The sequence below is a fragment of the Aedes aegypti genome, chromosome 1 (genome assembly GCF_002204515.2).
Source record: "Aedes aegypti strain LVP_AGWG chromosome 1, AaegL5.0 Primary Assembly, whole genome shotgun sequence".
NCBI lineage: Eukaryota > Metazoa > Arthropoda > Insecta > Diptera > Culicidae > Aedes > Aedes aegypti.
The window spans coordinates 86,003,911-86,031,652 of record NC_035107.1 but is presented as its reverse complement, the minus strand read 5'-3'; the positions used below and the strand labels follow the sequence as shown (position 1 = coordinate 86,031,652).

General features: G+C 38.9%; 1 protein-coding gene across 1 annotated transcript in view; it reads left to right on the top strand.

Moving 5' to 3' along the window:
- Positions 1-27,687, top strand: part of LOC5576603 (late secretory pathway protein AVL9 homolog) — a 35,779-nt gene extending 8,092 nt beyond the window's left edge. The window contains exons 2-6 of the mRNA XM_021841646.1: positions 13,292-13,767; positions 13,834-13,995; positions 15,051-15,796; positions 26,538-26,721; positions 26,788-27,687. Of these exons, the coding sequence (XP_021697338.1) occupies positions 13,292-13,767; positions 13,834-13,995; positions 15,051-15,796; positions 26,538-26,721; positions 26,788-27,211 (1,992 nt within the window). The 3' untranslated portion in view covers positions 27,212-27,687. The remainder of the gene's footprint in view (positions 1-13,291; positions 13,768-13,833; positions 13,996-15,050; positions 15,797-26,537; positions 26,722-26,787) is intronic.
- Positions 27,688-27,742: the final 55 nt, after the last annotated feature.

Sequence of the window (27,742 nt, the reverse complement as noted above, 5' to 3'; positions counted from 1 at the left end):
ACTTTTAGGAAGGAAGGCAGCATGGAATCGGTAGGAAAGGAGTCAAGGATGTAACATTGACAGGAATACAAAGAATTCATAAAGGATAGGGTTAGTTTCGTCCTCCAAAAATCTTCAACTGATCCAAGCTGAAAACCGGCTGAGCAGGAACATCCTCGAGTGGCTTCACATAAACGGTACCGTCCTTAGTGAACACGTTCTGAAGATGACCATGGATCAATGCACGAGTTCACTAGTTGACGTTTTAGCGGTGCCGTGTTATTTACGTGACCATGGCAACGAGTGAATTCGGCACCGCTCAAACGTCAAATTAGTGAACTCGTGCATCGGTCCATGGATCGATGCATAAGTTCACTAATTTGGCGTTTGAGCGGTGCCGTATTCACTGGTTACCATGGCCACATAAATAACACGGCGCCGCTCAAACGTCAAATAGTGAACTCGTGCACTGGTCCATTACGTTTGAGTTTCAGTGCAGCACCCTTGATGTTGCGAGTAGATTCAGTGAGGTTTTCGTTGATAAAAATACGCTTATCAGTATCGAAGCCAAGATGAAGTAGGCTTAGATTTTTTGATGCGAAATAACGATGGAAAAATTCATTTTTGGATGCTCTGAACGCAAATTGTAACAGGATCGGCGGCGTAGAACCAGAAGCAATAGGAATACGAGCCAGACGTTTGGTGAAAACAGGAGGAACATCCGAGTCATTGTAGCCAAGAGTTGTAGCTATTTCCCGCAGGATTTCATCTGTTTTTTCCGTGGGCCTGTACGGTACACCAGTGAGAATCAGATCATTTGATCTCAGTATTTTACCGGCGTTATCCTTGGACCGTCGCACTTGCTCTGCAGTTTTTTTCGTGTGATTCACACAAACTATTGAAGTCCCGTGCATAATCGACCTTAAGTTGGTTTACCTCGTCACGCAGAGTGGAGATTTCAGTAACAAGGGCTGCATTGCTGGACTCGATCTTGTTCTCAATTTTCGCATTCCCTTCGTCGATCATCTGCTTAATGTGAACCAATGGTCTTATCCACTGGTGTACTAAACTGACTCGGTCGAAGAATTTTGACACTAGAGCGGGTCCAGATCCCGTGGAGATCATACGGGAGCGTGCCCCGCTCAAGTGTCACAATGGACCGATGCACGAGTTCACCATTTGACGTTTAAGCGGTGCCGTGTTATTTATGTAACCATGGCAACGAGTGAATTCGGCACCGCTCAAACGTCAAATTAGTGAACTCGTGCATCAGTCCATTCTCAGACTGAGTGAATTTAGTACCCCGGTGGATTAGACCATAGTTGATCAAAGCTCTCCACACACGCTAACTTTGCTCAACGCAGCGCATGTGTTAAAACTACACAGAATGAGGCAAACAATGCAGGACTCTCTGGCTGAGTGAAAATTCTGTGTAAGTCGCACTCATGCTATGTGTAACCGATATTGCGGCGCTTATATTAAATCCACATCCAGCGGCGGCGGTAACGCGCAGAAGATATGCGCGCAATTCAAACGCAACGTCAAAATTCAAGTAGGCTTGGATTTTTTCGTTCTTCAAGGACGCAAATGTTTCAAATTTGCTAAATCTCAAACATTTGGTGATTCTCATTATCACTGCGACGGTATATCGACATTTTCAGATAATCGCATTACGTGGATTTATCTTGCAGAGCACAATACGTTGGCCATTGGCTGTGCGCGTATCGATGGAAATTGAACTGTCAGTCATCTCCCGCGCGGCAGCAAACAGTTGGCCGTTGGTAAGATGGGGAGTTTTCAGGGATTTTTTCCAGCGAAAAGCCGGAAGATGGTCGCAAATGAAATTTTGTTTCCCCCATTTGCTTCCGCTTCGACTATTCGAATGAAAAAATCTCTGAAAAACTTTAAAATTGGAATGTTTTTTTAATGTTTTCAGAAGCAAAACAAACATGGAAGCGAATTCCGCATTCCAAGCGTTCCTCCTCTGTGCGCATTTCACTCATTCGGTTTGTTTACCACCGTTGGCACAAAACTGTGTACAGCCCTCTTTGCACAGACTCTGTGCTGCATGAAGAGAGGCCGATTTTGTGTACTCGGCACTCATTTCTGAGCGGATGAAGTTTAGCGTGTTTAGTGTGAGCCGCACGAGTGAGTGCTCTATTTGTGTTCATCCAAGTGAGTGTATATGGTTTAGTACACAACACAATATGAGAGTCTCAATATGGAAGATGAAAAGTTTATGCCAGGAATTGTGATAATAACTTTCACGTTTCTCACATTACTAGTGCAGAATGGAATCAGCTATCTTGTCGTATAGAAAGGAGTTCGAGTAAAGAAGCACTACATCGGTGAAAAACGTAGCATGGAATCACATTACATGCCAAAAACTTCAACTGAATTGCGACCACGAACAACTCACGTTCTACCGCTTACCATCACTCAGAACATTTATATTTATTTATATTTTAGGACCATTTTTTCACAAATTATAAAAAAAAAACTCTTCTATGATATTGATTTATTATATTGATCATTGGTCATCTGGATCGGGAGATTTTTCGAAATTCCTTGGGGACCGCCGCCTAGCCATAACCCACGTTAATTTCTCAGGCTACAGAATTTCTGTCGTATTCGGATATTCACTCTTCGGAACAATACATAAATGACAGTAGGTTGTGAAAAAAAATGAGGCGATTTGATGCAGCCGTCGCACAGTGGTTCGATCTAGAACAAATGTCGGACAAAACCTCGAACTCTCTTTAAAATAGCTGAAATTATATACAGTGGGATTCCGTTTTTGGCATGCTCCGTTTTTGGCATGCTCCGATTTTGGCACCCCCCGATTTTGGCACCCCCCGATTTTGGCAACAAAATGGATCCGTTTTTGGCAACATTTTTCAATTCCATTAAAATTTGTAAATTTTTGTAAATATTATCGTGTCTGTTGCTTTAGTCACTTGAATAGCATGTCAACTCCACACCGATTACATTCCAGATCTCCTTTTTCGTCGATGTTTCCTCAAATCTCACCAACTACTAAGGACTCGCGTACGCGCTTATTTACTTCAGAATGGTCATTGGTCATACATAAGCAACGTTTCATGACACCAATAATCTCCACCAGTATTTCAACTTAAGACCAATCCCTTTCATAGGCATTCATATTGAGTGACCAGCCCACTTGAGTCTGCCAGTAGGTGATACAATAAAAAAAAACACTGATCTTCAAATTTGGAACAGCTTGTTCGAACAAAGCACCAGCACCAACATAAGAGCAACGAAAAATCTAAGACTTACACAGAGTTACAATCATAAATTTTGTCTCGCTGTTTTTATTATTATGGATTTATATACATTGCGTATATAAAAACACACCGCAATAATAGATACAAATATGTACAGCCAAATGTCGTGTATCATAACATTTTTTAAATTTCATTTAATAACATGACAAATGCGAATACAGTCTAAATTACAATTCATTTTCAATAATACCATTGAAGCTGCGATAACTACGACTGAGAGTGTTTTTACTTTTTGTCTGTGGTATTGGTGTGTATATTGATATTTCTGCGTCAACTATTTAAAGCTACGTTCTCTCTTTTTTATAGACTCTATAAGGCGTTAGATTTGTTAAGAGACGACCCAGAATTCTGTACAAGATTGTTAATCAAGGATACGGGTCTCAACATCATCAAAATGTTCCTTACGAGCTGAGTCTATGAGTTTCCTAACTGTAACCTGGAGAGCCCTTAAGGATAACGAATTCATGAGGATATCTGCAGATTCCAAGTGGACACTGAGAGCTTCTTGAGGGATCTTTAGAGTGTATAACTGGTTATGGAGTATTATGTTCAAAAGCTGGTGATTCCTAATAAACTCTAGGGCGTCCTGTAAATTTTAAGCGGCATAATGTGAATTTCTCGTAGTATTTTTAATATTTCCGGCGAAAGCTTGAGGATTTTGAAAAGGTTCCCAGCGGAATTTGAGGTGTGCTAGTGGTAGCCTAATAATAATAAACTTTTAATTTTTTTCTTCGGAGACTTGAGAATTTTCGGCAACATCACAGCGGAATTCCAAGATGTTAACTCATAGCAAAATCCTTAGCAAGATCCTGAGAACTCTATGCGAGATCCTACGGATGCTTGGCAAGATGCTTCAGAGCTCAAGCGTTTTTTCTGTAGATTTCTTATGAAAACCTGAAGATTCCTATAAGGTTCTTGAGGTTTCCTAACAGGATCCTGTAAATTTCAGTTGATTTCATAAGGCAGGTGTAAAACATATATCAAGCTGAATCAAAAATTATTTCAAGTAAAAATTAAATTCTACACAATTACAAGACATTTATGCATCTTCTCATGCTCATGTTTGCCCTCTTGATACAGTTAACCAATCATTATAAAATGCTTTACTTTATCAGAAACATATAGTGAAGGAGCATAGTTTTAAGAAAATGTCCAGTTCTTCAATAAAAGTCACTTATGCGATTATTGGTTTTACAAGGCCCTTTTATACAAAAAATATGCATAAAACTTCTAAAAAAAAGTGTTGACGTTGAGGCGTAAAAACGCGACCAGAAAATCGTTTGCCAAATTTAATATTACGGAGCTATAGATTCATAGCATAGTATAACCCTTCGGGAAAATGCTTCGAAGTGAACCTTTTCGAAGTCTCAACGCCTTATGATTCCATAAAAATGATGTATTAACATTGTAATGATGCTTTCAAAACCAATAGTTGAAAAATAAAATTTGAAATATGGGTTCCGATTTTGGCACGGTTCCGTTTTTGGCAACTGAAAATTTCAACTTTGTTGCCAAAAACGGAATCCCACTGTATTTGACATTTTTTATGTCATGTTGAACTATTATGGACTTTTACTTTCGATTTTTTCTTGTTTTGGACTGATAATTAGAATATTCAGGTTTGGACAATACATTTTCAACTTTCCTAATCTTCCATACAATGGTCAGCAGGTTAGTTCGCAGTTATTTATTGACGGATTGAAATGAAATTGTCACAGTATGCCAGGCGTTACTTGAATTTCAACAAATATTTTTGAGTAGTTTTTCCATGCACAACTGCAATAGTAAAAACAACTAGACTAAAGCGCAATTTTTGACAAAAAATATTAACTATTCATCCAAAGATATGGAAGCTCTAAACAAAAACCATCATAAGTAAATATGTTCATCTCGTCTTAATCTTATTCTTCTTCTTCTTTCTGGCATTACGTCCCAACTGAGACAAAGCCTGCTTCTCAGATTAGTGTTCTTATGAGCACTTCCACAGTTATTAACGGAGAGCTTTCTTTGCCGATTGACCTTTTTTGCATGTGTTTATCGTGTGGCAGGTACGAAGATACTCTATGCCCTGGGAATCGAGAAAATTTCCTTTACGAAAAGATCCTCGACCAGTGGGATTCGAACCCATGACCCTCAGCATGGTCATGCTGAATAGCTGCGCGTTTACCGCTACGGCTATCTGGGCCCCTCGTTCAATATCCTAATAATATCAAATAAAGGTATAGACAATATTTAAATAAGGTATAACACCAAAATATTGCATACATAGGGGCACAGAGAGTTCTAGCGGTAAACGCGCAGCTATTCAGCTAGACTACCCTGAGAATCGTGGGTACGAATCCCACCAGTCGAGGGTCTTTTGGTAAAGTTAATTTTCTCGATTTGCAAGAGCATAAAGTATCATCGTACCTGCCAGACAATATACACATGCAAAAATGGTCAATCGGCATGGAAAGTCCTTAGTCAATAACTCCGGAAGTGGTCATAAGAACACCTGCCTGCTTAGAAGCAGGCTTTGTCTCAGTTGGGACGTAACGCCAGAAATAAAAAGAAGAAGAAGAAGAAGAAGAAGAAGATTGGAGCGAGTTTTTCGTTTCTTCTCAGGACGGGATGCAATTCATGGCTACTGCGATTGCAATGCACGTACTAGCGTATTACAGGATTATCTATATAAATAAAAATGGAATGGTGTTTGTATGTCACGAAATGGCTTACGAACGGGTCAACGGATTTGAATGATTCTTTCTCAGTTTTGTTCGTCAGGGGTTCCGACGTGTTCGTGTGTATAATAATCCCAGGATATTCACCGGGAAAGTTGAAAAACCGAGCGCGAACGAAACTGTCATTTTACATGGGACGATCAAAAGCATTTTTCAATAGCCTACTTGATGGCAAGACGAAGTTTGCCGGGACCACTAGTTATTATTAAAATAGAATTGCACTCCGTACACCTTCAAATGCGTTGAAAGTGGTCTATCGCAAGTTTTCGCAAAATAATTTGTACCCTACTTGAAAGCTCTTGTTTTTAGCTTTCGAATGAACTTATTCTCATCGCGGGCATTCGCGGGCTACTAATGTCTTAGCGTACTTTTATAAAAAATAATATGTTTTTTGAACAATTTTAACTTTAATTCACTTTGTATGAAAATAATGAAAATTTTTATTCAACTCAGGTGTGCTTTTTGTATATACAAACAACTTCTCTGAAGATACTATTGCGGCTTGAGCTCTCTTTAAATTTATAAATAGCTTGTGAAAAATGGATCGTCAATATTAATTTTCTTGAAAAATCATATCCACGGTCCACTCAAGGGGCTGTAAAAAATTCAAACTCCAATGAATTTGCTTCAAACTTTGGATTTGAACAACAAAAGTGTTGAGGAAGTCGGGAAAAATATTACTGTTCGGATAAAACAATTTTGATTTTTGAGGTTTTGGCCGCCCTCGGACCATTGTGCGTCGGTCTCCCAAGGAACATTGGAATATCTATAAAAGTAGATCACCAATGTTTGGTATGGAAATGGATTCATAACCTAAAAGAGTTTTTGGGGACGGACCTGGTGTAGTGGTTAGAACACTCGCCTCTCACGCCGAGGACCTGGGATCAAATCCCATCCCCGACATAGTCACTTATGACGTAAAAAGTTATAGTGACGACTTCCTTCGGAAGGGAAGTAAAGCCGTTGGTCCCGAGATGAACTAGCCCAGGGCTAAAAATCTCGTTAATAAAGTCAAACCAACCAAACCTAAAAGAGTTTTTTTTGTGAACTTGTAAAACAATGGTGCAAACACAGAGAAACAGACGTAACACTTAGAACAAATCGCTATAAAAATCATAGTCGCGAAAACATGTACGCCCAATGCTAAAACCACTGTAGTTGGCCGATTGACCAACAGGTGGCTGTAGTGAGCAAACGTCAAACACGAACAAAAACGACGCGAGCGCTGCGGTTGGTCGATTGACCACCTACCATATATTCGAGTCGATCGTTAAAAAGTTGGTCGATGGACGGCGATGAGAGTGTGACGTCTGTTTGTCTGTGGTGCAAATATTGAGCAACAAAAATGTTATCACGATTTGAATATTCTTTTTCGTGGTAAAAATGAAACTGCTGGTAGAGGGGTTTTAATTACAAGAAACACATTCCCACCTACATTCTAAGCCTTGAAAAAGGTTGCAGAATCATGACCATATTCGTAGAAAACAGTGTCATTCAATCCCGGGCTGGATCCTAAGAGAAATTTTCGTAGAAAAGTGTACAAATTTGTCTAATATCAAAATTAGTTTAGTTAAAAGTAGTTTTCTCTAAATTTTTACTCTTTTTAGTAAAAAATCATCTTTCATGAAGTCACTGAAGGTCATATTTCATAACTTGAAAATTCACCTTCTAATCGCTTGCGCTACCTCTAAATCTTAATATTTTTGGATCATATTTGAGGTTTCCCTTTTCACGTGATTCAAATCCAGAAGAGCACACGAATTTTTGGTTTTGAGAACTTTCGAAAAATAAGCCGCACCCTAATGTGCATGAATCTGACATAATCCTGAGCGGGATCCACGAAACTCTATGAGCAGAACTTCAACAGAAAATTGGTCAAGATTCTCTCAAAATCAAGGACAGGATTCTAAGCAAAGCTCTCGCTTCGTCTTGATCGGTCTTAAACATAATTTTAAGTGTCATTCTGAAAAAATGTTGAGTAATTTTTAAATCTTCATTTGATTTTTTACTGCTCGAAATTCCCACAGCAGACATAATTTTAGAATCTATAATACATTTTTAATAACCTAAAGAATGTTCTATACAAGCTGAAACTCGTTTGGTGTTCCATAAAAGATTGTAGTAGAATGGTTGAATGTTACTTTTTACACCTCTTCGATATTTTTTATTAAGATTTGACCTGGCAGTGATTGAGATTTTTTATTTTGTATCTTACAGTGAAAACAGCTTTCAAAGACAATGGTTATATCCATTAGCGTAACTTGAACTCAAATCTAGAGGGAGCTTGACTCTTCTGATCGAAAAAATCCCTTAAGTAAGGTGTATACTTAGCATGAGAGTCAAAATTTTCTAGGGGGGTCTAAGCCCCCCCTAGCCCCCCCGTATTTACGCCAATGGTTATATCAATTATCATTTGAATACATCATTGAGGAGCTACTCTTTGATGTATTTCAAGTAATTTACTATTGATTAGTTACAAAATTTGTGATTTCCACATTGCTGTTTTGCAATAACACTTCTAGAGGAAAACTTGACTAAATCTACGCAAAATTTATAAAAAAAGTTCTTTTCAAATCTTAAACAATTTTCTCCGGTTTCTGTACGAATATCTTGAAAAAATGTAATATATTTGATTTTTTTTCTTTTCGAACTCTATTTTGGGCATAAGCTCCTAAATTCTTTCTAGTTCTTCAGGGCAAAAATTTCAAAACTCTGCCTAGAAACAGATGGATGTTTGGGAGGATTTATTTAAAAAAAAACATATTTCACCATAATTTGAAAATTTTGCCTGAAACGTCTAACCATATGAACTATAAATTTCTTCGGAATTTTTCAGAGCATCTTTCAGATAACATTTAAAAGTTTTCAGAATATTTTCATTGGACAAATAAAAGAATAAACATATTTTCTTGGCGAATTTTAGTCAATAGTGTAATGCGTTCTGAACTTAAGAAAATATTTTAACAAATTATTAAACTTTTGATGATTTTCATAAAAATTCTTGTAGAAATCGCTCAAAGTGTTTCAAAAATAATTTCTGATGAGCTCTGATTTAGGGGCGCTAAAATGGAGGTTCGCCAAGGGCGCCATGATACCCCGCTACGGCTCTGAGTGCCTGCCTACTATCAGTGACGCCTCTTCATCCTGCTGCACGTGGCAGGGTGACACGCCACTCGTACTGCTCGTTCTCCTCATCTACGTCTGAGTTGGTCCACTCTACCACCCGGAAAGTAAACGTGTTGATCGCCTTTACCTTGTTGCCCGCGGACAGAAAGCTCTTCAAAATACAGTTCATACGAGACAAGAATTTTTCCAGCAGCTCCTTCTTGATGGCGAATACCTCTAAGTTGACATTTTTTACGGTAAATGATCATCATTTTCTGTTTTTTGTAGGTGGGTTACATATTTTATAAATTTTAAGTGATTCGGGGAATCCTTTTCATCTTTAGTAGCATGTTTTTATATAATGATAATCGATTTTAGACAAAGCTGTATGGTAAATGTTGACCAAATATTTGGGTGATGGAATTGAAAGGAACTTACTTAATACTACCCAGAACGACCTTTGCTGAAGGCAGCTTCGGATTATTTTGGTTAGCTCATGTGGAAAGTTGAAGTATCAGAGCTTATATACAAGCCCGTCATGCCATACATTGTCGAACGCCTTCTCGACGTCTAACAAGGCCATGGCTGTGGACTTGGGCACAGCCTTATTACTTTTGATGGTGTTCATCACCCTCACGTGTTAGTGAGTTGTGGAATGCCCCTTCCTGGAACCAAACTGTTCCGGCAAGAGTATGTTCCGTTCATCGACAAACTTGACGAGTCGGTTGAGAATGAGCTTTTCAAAGAGTTTGTTTAGCGCTGAGAGCAGGCTGATAGGCCTATAGCTGGATGGTACTTCCCGGGTTTGCGGATCGTTATGATCTTGGAAACCTTCCAGGAACTTGAAAAGTAGTGCAATTCCAAGCATCTGTTGAAGATGGCGCTCAACAGTTCGTAAACCTTGATGTTTAAATGTTTAAGGATGAGGTTAAAGATCCCATCAAACCCGGGGGCCTTCATGTTTTTGGTTTGCTTCAGCGCTGAGCAGATTTGTTCAGATGTGATCCTGTCTTCTTGTGGGACAGCACAAGGGGAGGTATCTATTTCGTCGACGCATTGCGCAACCTGTGCATTTGCGATTCAAGCAGACGGCATGAAGTAATGTGATCACCGATGACATTGGCTTTCTCGAGCGGAGTGATCAAATGCGAATCACCGACCTTGAGAGGTGGAACAGGTTTTGGGTGGGATTTCAGGACTTTACCTTCCAGAATGGTTTAAATCGGTCATCAAAGTTCTGGATAACACGTCAGAAACTTTCCTTGCGGATTGAAGCCATTCTGGAAGCAACCTGCCTGCCGTCTCTCTTTTCTTGCTCAGATCTCCGGTCCTCTGAAACTGGTGTCTACGTATGTTGCGCAGGCGGATAAGCATTTGGGTGTGGGAATCAATGACAACAAACTTACCCCTCACTGGAACTCGCATCACACACGTCTCGTCGGGCACGGTTATGGCCCGATGGAGCTCCTCCAGGGCCCTGTCGATGTTCTCCTCGGTATTCAAAGGCTGGTTCTCGTCAATGTGGCGGTCCACCATTCGCGCATAACATAGTGGTAGTCCTTACGCAGGTACGATGGAGCGGAGGCCACGATCATGTTGATTTCAGTCACCACTGGTTGGTAGTCAGAGCTGAGGTCGTTGAGCGCCACAAGCTTGGAAAATTGGACGTTGACCAGGAAAAAAGTCTAGGGTTGAGGGATTTCCTGCCGGTTAGATGAAGGTGGGTTCGTCCGGGAATTGCACCGTGTACAACACATGTTGTTCGTAGTCGAAGAGCAGTCCGTTCTGGTTTCGCCGATAGTTCCGCCAAACTTCATGGTGGTCATTCAGGGCGCCTCCAATCACAAAGCGACAGTTTGTCCTGGTAAGGGCAGTCAGGTCGCTGTTGAAGTTGGTTCCCAGGCCGTTGCTATCGGTACACTGGTGGGGACAGTACGCCGCCGTGCACCAAATGCTCCCCTTCGATGTTTCCACCTCCACGCTGAGTGCACCCAGGACAGACACGCGGGGAGAACTTGATGCCTTTCTTGAAGATGATCGCAACGCCACCCCCCCACCCTGGAGTTGATGCGATCAAGGCGGATGATGTTGTGGTCCGGAAGCCAGAAACTGTCGCCGGAATTGAGGTAGGTTTTGGTGATGATTTGATGAATGCCACCGCATCCACTGCTGTCCCATTCCTGGATCAGGCAGCAGAGTCATGGCTTTCGACACAGATACTGCAGCGAGGCCGAAGGTAGCAATTTCTGGTGCCGTGCCCAAAGTTGAGGCACCGCTGGCACTGGGTAACATCGCGGCGGCCGCCGCGATATGATTCCCAGCTGACGATGATGTTTCCGATGGTATGCATCGCTTGGAGAGCGTTCAGCAAAACCAAGCCTTTATGAAAATGCACCAAATAGAGGCAATCCGGGTACATTTTCGTAAGCTCGTCACGCCGAGCTATTCTGTAGACGGCAGTTGCGTCAAGTTTGTATCGATTCCGAAGCTCCGCTTGGATTCTCTACGGGTCGGTGTTGTCCATGCCCCTGATGACGGCCTTGAAGGGTTTGTCGCCGGGGTTGTCGTGGGTGAAAAATTCCACCTTAGCGTCCTTCAGGATGGAGCACACCTTGTCGTATTCCGGCCTTGTGTGAACCATTACCTTGATGCCGATCCTGGTTATTTTACTTTCCCTAGCTGTTGACTAAATGCGTCCGTCACGCTCGAGAGGTAGAAAGCTACTTATCGATCGATCTACCTCTAAGTTGCAGGAATCCGGGGTATTTATACGTTTTGCCTTCAACCATATTTCGAATCTTCTCCTGCTCGTCGACGCGGAAACAGCTGGTTGAATTGACCGGCATTTGTCAATCCCAAGCAACAGCTGATGCAGCCTCTGCACTGATTCCGCAAATAGCTTAAGGTCGTCCATATATCTAGAAGGTGTGGGTAACTTTTGTACTCCTTTTACTACTTTCCAATTTGTAGTTATAGTTGCATTGGTTGAGTGCTTTGCTAAGGGGGTTCATGACCAGGCGAAACCACAGCGGACTAAAGTTATCGCCCTAGAAAATCCCCCTCCTGATACTGAGAGTCCTGGACTGTAACACAGCTGTACCGTCAGTAATGTGTAGGATTAGTAGGAATCTGCCCCACATCCCCATCGCGTGTTGTCATCAGGCTGATGTTTCCGCCTACCTTATACAACTGCAGTACCTTTAGAAGGTACGAGTGTAGTACTGAGTCGTATGCCTTTTTGTAGTCGATGTACGCCATACTCAGGTTCCTTTGCTTTTGGGTAAGTTGTCCTACAATGACTGCATCTACGATGATCTGATCTTTGTAGCCTTGCGTGTTTCTACGACACCCTTGCTGTTCCTCGGCCATCACGTTGTTGGCGTCGTAATGGTCGTAATGGTCTTGCATCTTCCTTGCTATAACCGACGATAGCACTTTGTACATACTTGAAAGGCACGTTATCTGTACTTTTCTGGGTCAGATGTGTTCTGATCCTTTGGCAGAAGAAATGTGACACCTCTGGTAATGAATTCCGGTGGCTGCCTGGGGTCTCCTAGTACCGTATTGAAGCATTCCGCTATCCGCCCATGGATTTTTGTGAGTTTTTTATACCAAAAAAACCTCTTCGAACATTCTCCATAACTACGAAACCATTTCTGTGAAAATTTCCTCGGAGATTCTGTTCAATGTTTTTAAAGGAATACGTCAAGAAAATTATGAATCCAAGAAGTCCAAGGATTCAATTGATTACTTGATTTAGTGATGGCGACCAGATTTTTATTTGAGAATTCTCCAGTAAAAATGTTCTTGACGATTCCCTGGAGTCATTCCTGAGAAAATTCTTTGAAAACTCCATTAGAAAAAAATTCTCAAAGAATTTCTGCTGGAAGGAGGATCATAGGAGGAATCTCTGGAGTAATTTCTAAAAATAGCCTTTGAGAAATTCTTTGTTGAAATCTTGGAAACACTGCATGATTTCGAAAAATATTCTCACAATATCTAGCATGTCCTTTTTCTTCTTAAACGATAAGCTCTCTTTCGAATATGCACTAACACAACAGATGCTTACCAGCAATGATCCGTTTTTCAATTTCTCATTTCTCAAAAAATAGCTTCATTTCATAACTTTTCTTAGATTTCATAAAAGTTTGGCTTAGTTAATGCTTTTTTTCCTTTTTTCAGGTGGAGTTCTCTTACCCTCCTCTGATAGCCGGATCGGAAGGAAAGCAAGAATGCCCTTCAGGATGGAAGTACCTTCCAACCTTGGCGCTCCCAGACGGATCTCATAATTTTAATAAGGATTTTGTGTGCTTCAACCTACCAAGCCTAACGGATCCACACGAATCCATCTACGGAATCAGCTGCTACCGGCAGATTCCGGTCGAGAAGCTCAAGATCCGTACGGCGGAGATGACCCGAAGTACGGTCCAGAAGGCGGTATGTGCGTTACTGTCGATCCCAATCTATGGATATGTGGAAGTTAAGCTATCGCTGATAGCCCACGCATTTTTCGAGCAAGGCGACTTTTCCTGTACGGACATTTTGGTGGAGGCGTTCGAGCAGCAGAATGCTTGCCTCTACTCGATGGACCCGATGGTGGAGCTAGCTCCAGCCAGGTTGCATTTCGTAGGATTGCCACTGAGGGACCTTGTGCTAAAGTAAGAGGAAATGATGGTTTCAAATCTGTAGAACTGGTTCAATGTCTATATGAATATCGTTTACAGGTGGCGACATAAATTACTCATCTTGTACAAGCTGCTAATGCTGCAAAAACGTATCATCTGTTTCGGATCACCAGTACAACCAACTTGTGCATTAATTTTGGGAGTCGTTTCTCTTCATCCGGAGCTATTATCGAAGGGTTTTCAAGAAGTGGCATGCGTTAAGTAAGTAGAAAATTTATTCTGGTTTTAACAATAAGCGCCGATTCTTTGGCGTTCCTCATACAACCTTTTTTCCCGAAAATTGTTCAACAGGAAACCAATCCAAACAAATGATTTAAAATGTTGATTTTTACAATCCTGTTGCAAAATTCTAGCGATTCCACTTATGCAACTTTTTCACAGATTCTTCAGAAATTTCTTCCTAGCTTTCTCGATGAATGGCCTCAGGCATCCTTCCAACGATTTATCCAGACGATTCTACTGGCATACTTTAGGGACATCTCCAAAAATGCCACAAAAAATCCTCTACACATTCCTCCAGTAATTCGTCCAGAAGTCACTACAGCAATATTTTATGAGATGCTTAGAGAAATTTCTTCAGAAATTTGCTCCAAAAACTCATTGAGCATTACAATGCTACTACCTCCAGTAATATCCACAGGAACTGCAATGTAAATGTTCCCAGGGACTATTGCAGTTTTTCCTCCAGAGATTTTTCACTAATTCTTTCACCGATGTATTCAGTTTTTACTCTAGAAGATCTACTAATACTTCTAATCTACTCGACGGAACAGCTACATCTTGTCACAACAAATGACTGTTACGCAGCCGAGTGGTTAGAGATCACGGCGACAAAGCAAAGCCATGCTGAAGGTCCCTGGGTTCGGTTTCCGGGTGCTCCAGGATCTTTACATAATGGAAATTTCCTTGACTTCCCAGGCATAAAGTATCTTCGTATCTGCCACGCGATACACGAATGCGAAAATGGTAACTTTAGCAAAGAAAGCTGTTGAAGTGCTCATTGAACACTTAGCTCAGAAGCGGACTTTGTCCTAGTGAGGACGTAATGCCAAGAAGAAGAAGAACATTCGCGTTAATTTTAGCACACGCTTGATATATGGTTTTCTGAGGAATGACGCATTCTGGGATTGGTTTTCTGGGAAATTAGATTTTGGATAACGATACATTCTGAGGATCGATATTCTAAGGAATGTTTTTTTGAGGAATGCTACCTATAGAATTGTGAGCACGTATTTATTAATTTACCTATCTACTAGAACATCACGGCCGATGTCACCGATGCCAAACTTCGGAACACCTCTGGATGAGACCCAAAAGTTTCCCTCCGAACCGACGTCGCCCGTCAAAGAGTGCATAAGCGGGGACACGGATCCACAGGGCGAATCTTCGGGATCGGCCTCATCAACTGCTCAAGTGACCGTGCAGCAAATGCAACACTCACAGGACACCGATTCCGGTAGCACTAGCACAACAAGAGAAATCACACCCTGCTCGGATGATGCTCAACTCGGTTCCTTGGAGGACGCAGCTGTTGGACGCAATGGGACGAACAACGCTCGACCAGCTTTGGCTCGCGAAACCAGCGTTGATACCATTGCATCGAACTTCTCTAGCTTATGTGCAATCAAACCGGAAGAATGGATGGCACCGTTGAAAATTTTCCACGAGGGTAACCTCTGTCTGCCGTACTTGTCGCTGCCATACATGGACCTGCTAACGGATCCGTCGGTCAAGGGCTACATCATTGGGGCGTCGAATGTCCTGTTCCAGCAGAAGCGACAACTGGCGGACGTGATGATCGATGTGGAAAATGCTGTGATTGATGTGTACGATATGGATCTCAAGCGGCAGACTCAGCTGAGCACCGAAGATCTACGGTTTGCCGATTTTATCATCCGAAACGTGCAGAATCCCAAGGAGGATGCCGAGGGGAGCGAGGTTTGGATTCGAGAGCAGTTCTATGGATACATGGTGGCGCTGCTCAAGTCTTCACTTTGTGCAGGTTAGTATGTTAGTGAGGTACTACAGTTGACATAATGACGATTGGATTAACGACAATATTGGAACTATAACTATTATTTAACAACAAAAACATAGGATATAAACAATTAGCTTGATGATTTCCCAAATTTTTCGTTAATTCAAATATTTAGTGGATACATGCCAATATCATTTTATAAATTCGCGGCTGTGACTTCTTCACAGGTTTCTTAAGAAATAACTTTAGCCATTTTTCTAGTATCTCCTGAAAACGTTCCTTCAATAACATAAATTTCTAGGGACTTCGCTAGTAATTCTTCAAAAGCTTCTACCAGAATTTTCTTATGGGTTGCTTTAAAAAATTCAGTAGCCCAACGATAATGTCTCCAGAAAGTATCACAAGGATTACCCCTAAAATTCCGCCAAAGATTCTTCAAACGTTATCTGTGAAGTTCTTGTCTAATGAGTTCTTTTTACCACGAAAGCTCCAAAGGTCTTTTGCGGATTTTGAAGAAGTTTTTCGGGGGATTCTTCCAAGAAATCCTACAAGAATTTCTCTAGAAGAACGACGATTTTCCAACTACTCTACCAGCCATTTTTACATATATAAGTACTCCTCCAGGACTTTACTACGAAATCTCTTGCAGTTCCTTCAAGCTAATAGCAGTTCAGAGAATATTCCTGTAGTCACTTCATAAACATTTCTTTAGTAAGATCCTTTTGGATTCTTCAGAAGTTCATGTAGGGTTTCCGCTAATTTATACTACAGCATTTAACCCTCTAATACTTAAATTTTTATTTTCGATCTAAATATCATTTTTCGTTATTTAAAATCATTCTAAACACGTTTTGGGCAATGATTCTTTTTCACAAATTTATGAGTTTTGATTTTGGATTTTTATTTTTGGTTACTGATTTTTGGCAAAAATAAAAATTTCAATTTTTACAATACTTTTTAAAATATGAAATTTTTATTTTTTTCTGGAACATTTTTTATTTTCCGTATGACTACTGAAAAAACAGGTTTGAAATCATTTTAATATCACTAGGCTCTTCTTCTGTGATAGTTTGCTCGTAGAAAAGTATAAAAGGTACAATCTCTTGTATAACACATTAAATGAACCGCAGGCATTTGTAGGTTACAAAAAAATACAATGTTCAAACATTTTTCAAAAATACAATAAAGTTTCAATAATCATAAAAATTAAATCTTTTCGATTTCCGAGCTACGAAAAAATACACAAAATTCCAAAGTGCACTCCGTCTAAAGGAGGGATTGGGTGTTAGAGGGTTAATCAAATGATTTTTCTAATTATTGAAGATATCATGCATTATAGCTTACTTTAAAATATCCTCTAGTAACACCTTTCGGGAGTGAATAACTAGCCGGCTTGTTTTCAGGAATATGATAGTTTATGATAAATTCCCTTGGTATCCTGAAGGAGTCCCTGAACAAATTCCTTGATTGCTGTAGGAATTCCTGCAAAAATCTCTTAAATAATTTGTAGAAGCAGGATTTTGTATTAGAATCCGAAAAAGACCTCTGAAAAATTTGCCAAAAAGTAGAGAGTTATTCGAAGAAATTTTTGATTTATCAATAAAGTTTTGTGAAAATTCCAGAAAAATATCAATATTAGATTCTTCCTCCGATTTTGCTACAGGAGATATTCCAAAGATTTTCACAGATTTTTCCCATGGAAGGCCACAAAGGCCTTTTACAGGGTTTTTTGAAGAAGTTTGTCAAGGGATTATTCAAGCCATCTTACAATAATTCCTCTAGCAATTTCAACGCCATTTTTTTTTAACTACTCTTCCAGACAGTTTCACAGAGGGAAGTGCTCCTCCAGGGATTTTTCTACGAAATCTCTTTAAAAATTCTCATGAAGTTCCTTCAGAAATTTCTTTAAGAGTTTTTCGAGCATTTTATTCAGGGAATATTCTTGCAGTCACTTCTAAATATGCCTCAAGTAAGTTCTTCGTGGATTATTCAGAAGCTCATACATAAATATAGGGTTTTGACCAAGAAATGTTAAAGCAATTATTGAGCTGCGGCCGAAAGGCAGAAGCCCGAAAGGTGGAAAATCACAAGGCAGAATGCCAGAAAGCAGATAATACCATAAGGCGGGATTTCAAAATGTCCAATATACCACAAGGCCGAAAATATCAAAATGAAAAAAAAAGAACCAAGAGAACATGATGGATTTTAAAGCGATTCGAGGGTGAGGTGAGGGAACTTCAACCCCACTTACGCTCCATCTGGAATCCTGTATGCCCCCCAAACATAAACGACCTTGGAACACGATTTTAGCTCTCCATCTTACGCTCAACACTTAACATATAAGCTGATGTAAGAGTGGAATCATAATGATGTCTAGGGGACAAGGGCATAATGGTTTTAAAAGCAATTTGAGAAGGAATTTGAATATAATAAGATGGTGAATTTGAAAGAGAAATTGTATATAATAAGACGTGAGTGTAAAGGGGTCACAGAAAAGTTTATAATTAATTCAAAGCCACGTACGCCCTACTGGAATCCTGCATGCTCCCCTTGAAAAGTGCTGTAAACGGCCTTGGATCGCGATTTTGACTTCCTTTATAAGCTGGTGGCATAATGGGGTCTAGGAAGGGAAGAATGGATTTTGAGTTAGCCTTTCGGTACTCTCCGCCTTCTGGTAATTCAGCCATTCGGTCTTTTTCGCCTTATGGAATACTGCCTTCTGATAATTCCGCCTTGTGGTTTTTTGCCTTTCGGGGTAATATCCAATTATTCAATTGATTCTTGAAATTATTCCTACACAAATTTCTATGAAAGAAGTCGTAAAAATTTATAGGGATTCCTCCAAAAAATCCTTGCGGATGTCATGCAGGTTTTTAATAGAGAATTTTCTAATAATTATTTTAATCCCCCAAGATGCCTCAAGTTTGCTTCAAGAGCTCCTTGAAGGAGTATTCAGGAGTTTTATCCGAGTTTACTTAAGGATATCTAATACAAACACCTACCGGAAGTAAAACCGTAAGCATTAAAGACATTTCAACTGAAAATCAACATCACAACGTAAATATTGTCAAAAGTACAAAGAACCTTTTCATATAAGATTAGATGATTTGAAATTGATCTTTTTGCTGCATAAACAAATTCATTTATACTTGTTTGGCCATATACCTCGTTATAAACAAAGTTTCTGTAGATAATTTGTAGCAAAGCTTTTATCAAATATGAAAATTATTTCAATTGTTTTGAGTTACTTACCTTTTTTTCAGGCCAAGGCTTGGGTGGCCTCTGCTGTACTTAGGAGCCGTCTCCATTTGACTCGGTCTACACTGAGCCAAGTTTTCATGTCAGATTTATCTGCAAACACATATAGTTTTTTTTTCATGTGGTTTTTCACATAACGTTCATCAGTTTACGACATGAATATTCGCTATTTGATTATGATCAGATTCATCAGACAAAACACATACCATTGATTAGAAATACATATGTGAGATATTGGATTTTGTTAATGAATCCCATGCAAAATTCAGATGAAACTTATTAATTTTCTTTGCGTCTTTTATATGATCGTTTAATGAATTTTAAAGGGGTATAGTTTACATTCAGGGTTTTATTTTACTGAAATAGACGAAACATAAAATTTCCTTTTTAAATTATTTATTCAATACATTATCTGCGTTCATTCATCTTTTTGCAAATGATAACGAAGATGGGTATCAGAAGGCCGGCTCCAGAGGCATTAATCGAAAGTAACAATATGCTCTATATAATTTCATTGTGTGATAGCTCAATGCATCATTAAATATTATTTGAACTTGAAATATCGCTTCGTCTATTGTCCGATGAGCTCGACTTCCATATATTATCAACAAAATATTGTTGTGTGTCGTGTACCGATTCCAACTCTGCTTCTTTCTCCCATGATCCATTATCTTGTAGAAGACTGAGATTATCTGATGATGTTCCTTCTGCAAATTTTAAATTATTTAAAACATTTGATTATTTTGAATATATACATTAAACTTACATTTTTCTACTGTTAATCATAAAATTTGTACAAAAACACTAAAAAGATTATAATTATTCTTTCGAGGATCCCCAAAAACTAATCAAGAACGCCATCTTAATAAAATGATGTACAAGAAAACAAAATTTTCACATCTGCACATCACATAATCATTATCGGATAACATACATGGCTTCTGTTCATATTCAATTTATATTATTGACCAATGAATGTGACAGAGTATTTTGATGAGTATTATGTATTTTTCACATACATTTCAATGGATGCATATAACATGGATATGAGTTCAATTAATCAAAGGATATGTGACGTTTTTAATAACTTTTATGATATTTGTTGGTTGTATGGCTGCCCGTCGTCAGCCACGCATTTTGCAAAGGGTCCGCATATCGTCCTCAATTTGGTCGACCCATCTTGCTCGCTACGCACCACGTCGTCTTGTGCCGGTCTGATTATTATCGAAAATCATTTTCACCGGATTTTTATCGGACATTCTAATGACATGCCCAGCCCAAACAACCTTCCATTTTTTTTTGCGAGGTGGATGATGGTTAGTTTTCCCAGCAGCTGGTGCAAGTCATGGTTCATCCGCCTTCTCCATGTCTTTCATCTACAACACCTTCCGTTCGAAAACACCAAGGGTGCGTTGTTCCTCTGCACGTAGGGTCCAAGTTTTGTGCCCATAGAAGAGTACCGGTCTAATCAGCGTCTTGTAGATGGTTAACTTCGTGCGATGGCGACTTTTACTCAATCTATGAGTTCTGCGGAGTCCAAAGTAGATTAACAAAGATGTGTGGGCACACTGTATTCGCGGCATTTCTGCAACATCTGGCGGGTGGCGAATATCTGGTTCGTTGCAGCTCGTTCGTCCATAAATTCTGTCTGATATTGCCTAACGAATTCTCTAACAATTTGATGATAGATAGTGGCATAATTTGGAAGAGTGCCTTGTAGGCTGGGGGGTGTAAACTGGATATGAACAAGCAGCCTGCTGCTGCTGTCAAGCTTAAATTTTCATTAAAATGATCCGAGTATGCCTCGGAAATTTATTCGTCACGCTAAAAATGCTTTACACTAAATGTGTCGCAAAAACTATTAACTTTCTACAACTTTCAACACGTTTATTCGATCTTATTAATGCGTAAGCTTTTCAGAACTTTTATGAAATATTTTTCTAACTAACATACGGTCAGAAACTATCTGCTTCAGCTGATGCATTGGACTAATTGCCTGCCCATGCTCGACACTGCACCCCTCAGCTTGTAGGCAGTGCTCAAAATTGTGATCGCACGATAATTGGCGCAATCCAACTTGTCGCCCTTTTTATAGATGAAACCTTCCATCCACTCCTCCGGTAATACTTTGTTCTCCCAAATCTTGGAAATAGCCCAGGGCAACGCTATTGCCATTGCATCACCACCGTATTTTAGCAGCTCGCTCGGTAGCTGGTCCACTCTAGCGGATTTGTTGTTTTTCAGTCGTCTTCTTGGAGTCCTTTTCTATTTTTTGGAGATCTGAAGGCGAAGGTCTTTCGTCCTCGCGCATAATTATTTCCGTGCCATTTTCGCTACTGGCCTAGGATGCCCATCCAAACACAACGCTTTCTATTTAGGGGTCTATTTTGTAAATCAAACGGATTCATGTGACTCATCTGTAGTCATTGTCGATCAAAGTAAGCATGCATACTTAAGATGTCTCCCGTCGGCTCCCATAGTATACCAGTCACTTAGAGTGACAACTGTCGAGAAACTCGAGTGACAGAGCCGAGTCGAGTGAAATTTTTGGTCGACAGTGACTCCAGTCGAATCGTTTTTGGTCGACTCGACTTACAAAATAGGGCCCTTAATCTTTCTATTTTTCTAATTCTTCCGAAAGAGGTGCGCTTTGTGAAAGAAGGACCACGTGATTATTGAGCTGAAATCGAATTCAGGTTAACTTCTGCGTCCATGAGTCCTCTAATGGCGTTGGGGTAACGCGTCCTATCTAGAGAACAGGGAGTCGTGAGTTCGATTCTCACCGAGAAGACGTGTAACTTTTTCGCAAACTTCACATCAATTTGTCCATTTAATCCAAATGCAAAATATATCTAATGTTTAGTTTTTCGGTAGTTAATTGTTAAACTTTCACTCGGCTGGTTAGCCGTAAACCACGAATCATAATTAATTAAAACAAGTATATTTATTAGTTTGCACCCTTAGGGCTAGGTGAGCTCTATGTTAAATTGAGGAAAAGTGTGAGAATATAAAATCACATTTAGTTGTAAGCTATACCACATTAAGTTTTAAGTATACGGTATCTGATTTGCACAAAACTATTGAGCCATATTGCTGTGTGCGTTTGAAATGCAAATATCAAATGCGGGAACACCAAACGCGGTAAGAATTTTCACAAGAAATGCGATGTCAAAGATAGTTTTTTCTTGCTAGGGTGGCGGTGATTTATATAATCGTTGCTAGGTGTCCTTTGATTGTTTTGTGTTACCGCATTTGGAGAATGTTTGGTCAAGATTTGCATCTCAAATGCAAACAGCAATATTACCAAATGCAAATGAATATTGTTTTTAGTGAAATCCCAGAAATTTGTTTAAAGTTATTTATTTAAATAACAGCTTGAAAGTTAAATTAGTGGAAGATAAATATCAACAAAAGTTCAAGATCCAATGCTTGTAATAACGGTTTTCTTTAGTAAATTTCATCTTTTTATTTGGATACCCCGGAACATTTTTGACCGAAGATAAATCATCAATGTTTTACGTGTTATTTGGAGAACTATTTTTCACTTATCAAAACTTTTGACAGTTGGAAGTTGCAGCAATATGGTCAAATATAAGGACCAATTTTTACCAAAATAAAAATGTTTGAGTCGTTTGGCATAATAGTCCTTTGGCCCAATCATTGTTTAGCATAATTTGAAAAGGAAGAATGTGCTGTGGTACATTAATATCTGGGACAATAAGACGCGTCATGAAATATCATGTACCTTCTTTTACAAATAACATAGCATATCTTTGGCGCTGGACACATTTTTTGTAAAAAAAAATGCCCTTATAATATCCCAGAAATAATGGCCCGGAAGTCATGCATGATGCAATTCCAAAAAAGCTTTATTGGATATTGATTTCCTTAAAAAAATGAGGATTAGAAGCATGTTCTATCACTAACTGACGGCGGAATGTACACTCGCAAGAACCCTTTGCTAAATGGAAGGAATTAGATCAAATTCAATGTTTTTCACAAGTATACCAAACGGCTGCTATGCCAAACGACTGTATGCCAAACGGCATTATTCCATTTGGCATCATGCAGGGCTGGTAGCAGTCAGACAGTAAAATAATAGTGACTTTAGTGACCAAAATGATCAAAAAAGTGACTAAATAGTGACCAAAAAGTGATCTTGAAAACTACAAGTATAAGTCACAAAAATGACTTGAAATGAAAATACGTTTTATGTGTAAACTAACCTTCTCTATGTGCGAAAAAAGCTACGTTGTCTGTGTTTTGGGATCCCCAGAATGTTCAACAAAGCAAACATATAGTGTATAGCCTTTAGACTAATGAGCAACTTTGCCAAAGACATCAATATTACAAATCATCAGAATTTAGAACCATCGTAAGATCTTTAGAACGCCATAGTCGCTTAGGGGAATCAGAAAACCATGTTTTTTAGCTAGCGCCATCATGTGGTGAAATTCCCAACTGATCAATGCATAATATAATAGCCCTTTGCCTATTGCAAATCTGCACCGAAGAATGTATAATTTTATATAGAACTTCTTCTGAGATATTAGCGTCCAAAGTTTCAAAAATTCGTTGTTTTTAAACATTTTTCACAATAACTCCTCCCCGCAATGAACCAGCCCCCTTTTGAATTTTCATTTTTTTAAGTAAAATTAATTTAAATTTGCTTTCCAAAACACAGACAACGTACTATTTTCATGAAAATTTTCAATGCTCTATTTTTCAAGATAATTGATGAAAAATCCTATCGCGTATAAAAAAACTCACGGAAATTCACCAACGTATGAAAAAATTTCACAAATCGGTTCACTGACAAAAAAGTTACAGCCCCGTCAATGTACTCTGGGGTCATATTGGCCCCAAACACAGACAAAGGGTTAACCAATCTACATATGAGGCGAATTTATAATGTAGAGAACTGCAATAATTACAAATAATTCTTAAAAGATGACGCATTTGTGATTTCACTTGACTTATCATTTTTTACGAAACGAATGTTAGTTTAATAATGATGAAAAAAAATACATAGACTCTGGTATAATTTTAGCAAAAATCATGTTCATAAGGAACTTACTGGCAAAAAAAAATTGAAGATTTTGAAGTAGCGATGCAAAACGAATTACTTGAAGCATTTCTCAACAAATCTGGTGAATAAATCGAGGGAAAATTTTTGGTTGTTGACGAAACTGCTAATCTGTGGCAGAATTTCTGTTAAATTAAACTATTTCTTGCAAATAAACAATAACTCCAGAACACAATTGATTATTGACGAATACGAGACAAACCGAATAAGATGACTGTTATTGGAAATAATCATATTACTCAGTGGCGACTCGTAACTTCACTTTTTATCTAATCTACGATCCTGAAATGACTAATTTTGCTTAGATTATAAAGCAAACAGTAAACGATAGAAATCGCTGAAATTTATAAACAGGTATATTTGACGTTAGGGAATAGTCACTGATATCACTATTAATAATTAACTATCGTCAAACAATGTACAAACACTCGTTAAAGAAACGTGTTTTTTCTACATAAATAGTTGATGAAAGTCTTGTAATTAAACACGTTCAAGGGTTAATCAATGGAAAAATGTATTGTTTATTTGTACTACTGGCTTTTCTTCCGGAGGAGTTTTGATGATGTTATTTGAGAAAGCGGGTTCAAGATTTGTTCTATACAGGGTGTCCGTAAATTATCCGAACAGCAAAATATGGGGAAAGATGATCTCGCATTGAAAACAATGAAGAATCAATGTCCATGTACCTTTCATAATACATCTATGCGCTTACACAACATACAACTTTAAATAATTTTGAATTGATTGCTTGTTACTGAGATAATCAAATTTATTTTTTTCGACGTTTTTCCTGAGCGCCGCTAGTCATACTAGAGATGTGTTATCCCTAAAATCTAAATGCGATAAATCCAAATGTCCAATTATTATTTGAAGTAACCTACAGTTTAGTGGCTTCAAGTTAGACTGCAAATAGAAAATTATACGGTTCAAATCCAGTGAGTTCTACGGATATTTCTCTTCCGTCATGAAACTCGAAAAACAGCTCCGTTTAAGATACCTCAACATATTTATCTTGATTTTACAAATATTTGAAATCGGAAATGTGTCAAACCTACTTCTTAAGAATATAATTAGCCAATGGTTAAAACCATGCAAGAATATTGAATTTAATATGCTTGGTTGGATAGAGCCATGTCTTCAAAGTTTGTACGGATAATTTGCGGACACCCTGTAGCTGTAGATTACTCAAAACAGATATTGGTCCTGGTTTTCGCCAAAATTTAATAAAATATTTCGGACAAAAAAATTATCCCAAAGATACTTTCTAAGTTTTGCCAAAATCTACTCTAAAAATTATTATAGGAAATGTTGACATTTTCCATGGGAAATGTTTACAGAATATTCACTTGAATTCTTCCAGAAACTTAGTCGGGAGTCTCTATTTTTCTTGAATAAATAATCTTCTTTCTGTTTGATTTTGAAAAGATATTGAAGCCTAACTTGTCATTGGCATCAGATCAAGAAAAAAGTGACTTTAGTGACCATTTTCCTGAAAAAAGTGACTTTAGTGACTTTTTGATGGAAATAGTGACTTTTTAGTGACCAGGTCGAAAAAAGTGACCAAGTCACTAAAAAGTGACTTGCTACCAGCCCTGCATCATGCCAAACGGGCCAAACTCGTTTAAGTAGACCTTAATCGTCTGGCCCTAAATTAAAAAAAAAAATTAAAACAAGTAGAGAAATTTTTGATATGTGAACAAAATTCTGTGAGATTTGCTACATGATACTTTTGGGAAATACCAAAATAACTCACTATAGTATGTCCTGGTAAATAATGACCAACTCACTAAGGACGAAAAGCTGCTTTGACAAAGAAAATAATAATATTGATAATATCTGGATTTTTTTTGGATGGACCGCTGCAGTGAAATCTGAGGCAACTTCTGAAGCACTTGATGAAGAAGTTTATGAATAGAATCTCAAGAAATTTCAGGGAAGCTGTTGAAATGTCAGGTGAAATTTGTGAAGTGTTTTCGAGTGCCTTTCAGTATTTCTGGAAAATCCAAGTCTTTGAAGGTAATCTTTGAATAAATATTAATAAGGTCCTTGAAAAGAACTGTACTTATTGAATTTATTGGGGATTTGAACGCATGAGCAGAGGAACAAAGATAAATACTGGCAATATTCTTAAAATAATCCTTGAGGAAACGCCTGAAAATGTTTCAAATGAATATTTAAAAAATGTGAGGTTTTTATTGAATGAATTCGCAAAGTAAATTATTTGAATGATTCTTCTAGGGAATCTTAAAGAATTTCCTAGAGAAATTTTGAACGTCATGCTTTAGCTTGCTCGAGTATTCATAAATTTAAATCCGACCCTGATTTATCTATCTTTATTTGTAATCTAGGAACGAAATTACCAATTCACCTTTCCCTACTTTCTGAGCCAGTATTATAATGCCCTTACTTCGAAAATTTCAGAAGGCAGCAAAGAACTGGAACATTTCAATGTGCATTTCATGAGTGCCCTCAAAGGAACTCAATGCTACCAGGACTGGTTGGAGCGTAGCGGTGGCGAAACGAATCCTGCCTTTGAAGCTCTCGTTGTCGGACATCCGTTCGCAGGAACCCTCTCGGTGGCCGATATGAAGCTACGCATCGCACAGTAAGTTATCAATAAGCAGCTTAATCAAACAGTAGATTTGTCTAATACGTTTTTGTAACATTCCAGAACCATGCAGAACAGCGAAAGTGGCCGCAAGCTGAACCAAGCGGTGAACACTACTAGTCGAGCGGTGGGTGGAGCCATCAGTACCGCTAAAGGGGCATTCTCCACCTGGTGGACATCGATTACGGCTGCGGTTCCGGCGACGGCTCCATCAGCCGATCAGTCACCGAGCGCACAATCTGGCAATGCTCAAAGCAACAATAATAACAACGGTGATCAATGCTCCGAGTCGAGTGACTGTGATGACGATCCGGATCCGGAGAACAGCAGCTACAGCGATAGCGATCAAAGTCAAAGCGACGGAACCCCGGCACCTAGTCGGCCAATAGCAACGGCCGAACTGATAACAGAAAAGACCAACAATATTATCGAAATTGGCAAAGAGGCTGAACTATTGGACAGAAAGCAGAAAATTCTCGATATCTAAAAAAAACGTTAACCACCCACCGCTGATTTGTTGCAGATGATTGCATGCGCTGTGTTAGGAAGTTTGTAACCATTCCAAAATGACGAATTTAACGGTAGAGGTCAGATTGTTTAAAAAGTCATGTTGTAAGTTGCATCGTTTTTTCCGTTCCTTTATATTGTACTTACACCCTATTCAACAGCTGCGCTGAATCACACTCACTAAAGCAAGTGGTAATGAATATTCATCTCGCTTCAACAAGAAGTGCAAAAAAAGTTACATAAGTGTAGTGCTAGACCATTTAGACTCTATTATAAGTAAAACAACAGTTTGTTTAAAGTCATATTTTTAAGTTTTCGCATAATAGAAAATAACACATTATACAACTGTGTGATAAGACATTATATTCAAACTTCGATAGGATATCGTCACGAAATAGCTGTCTAACAATAGAAGCATGTGTTACAAATAAAGACAAATAAACCAGAAAAAGCAAAGCTCGAGCAATTTGTTCTTCGAAAAAGTATCCCTGTGTCGAATTCAATCCCACGG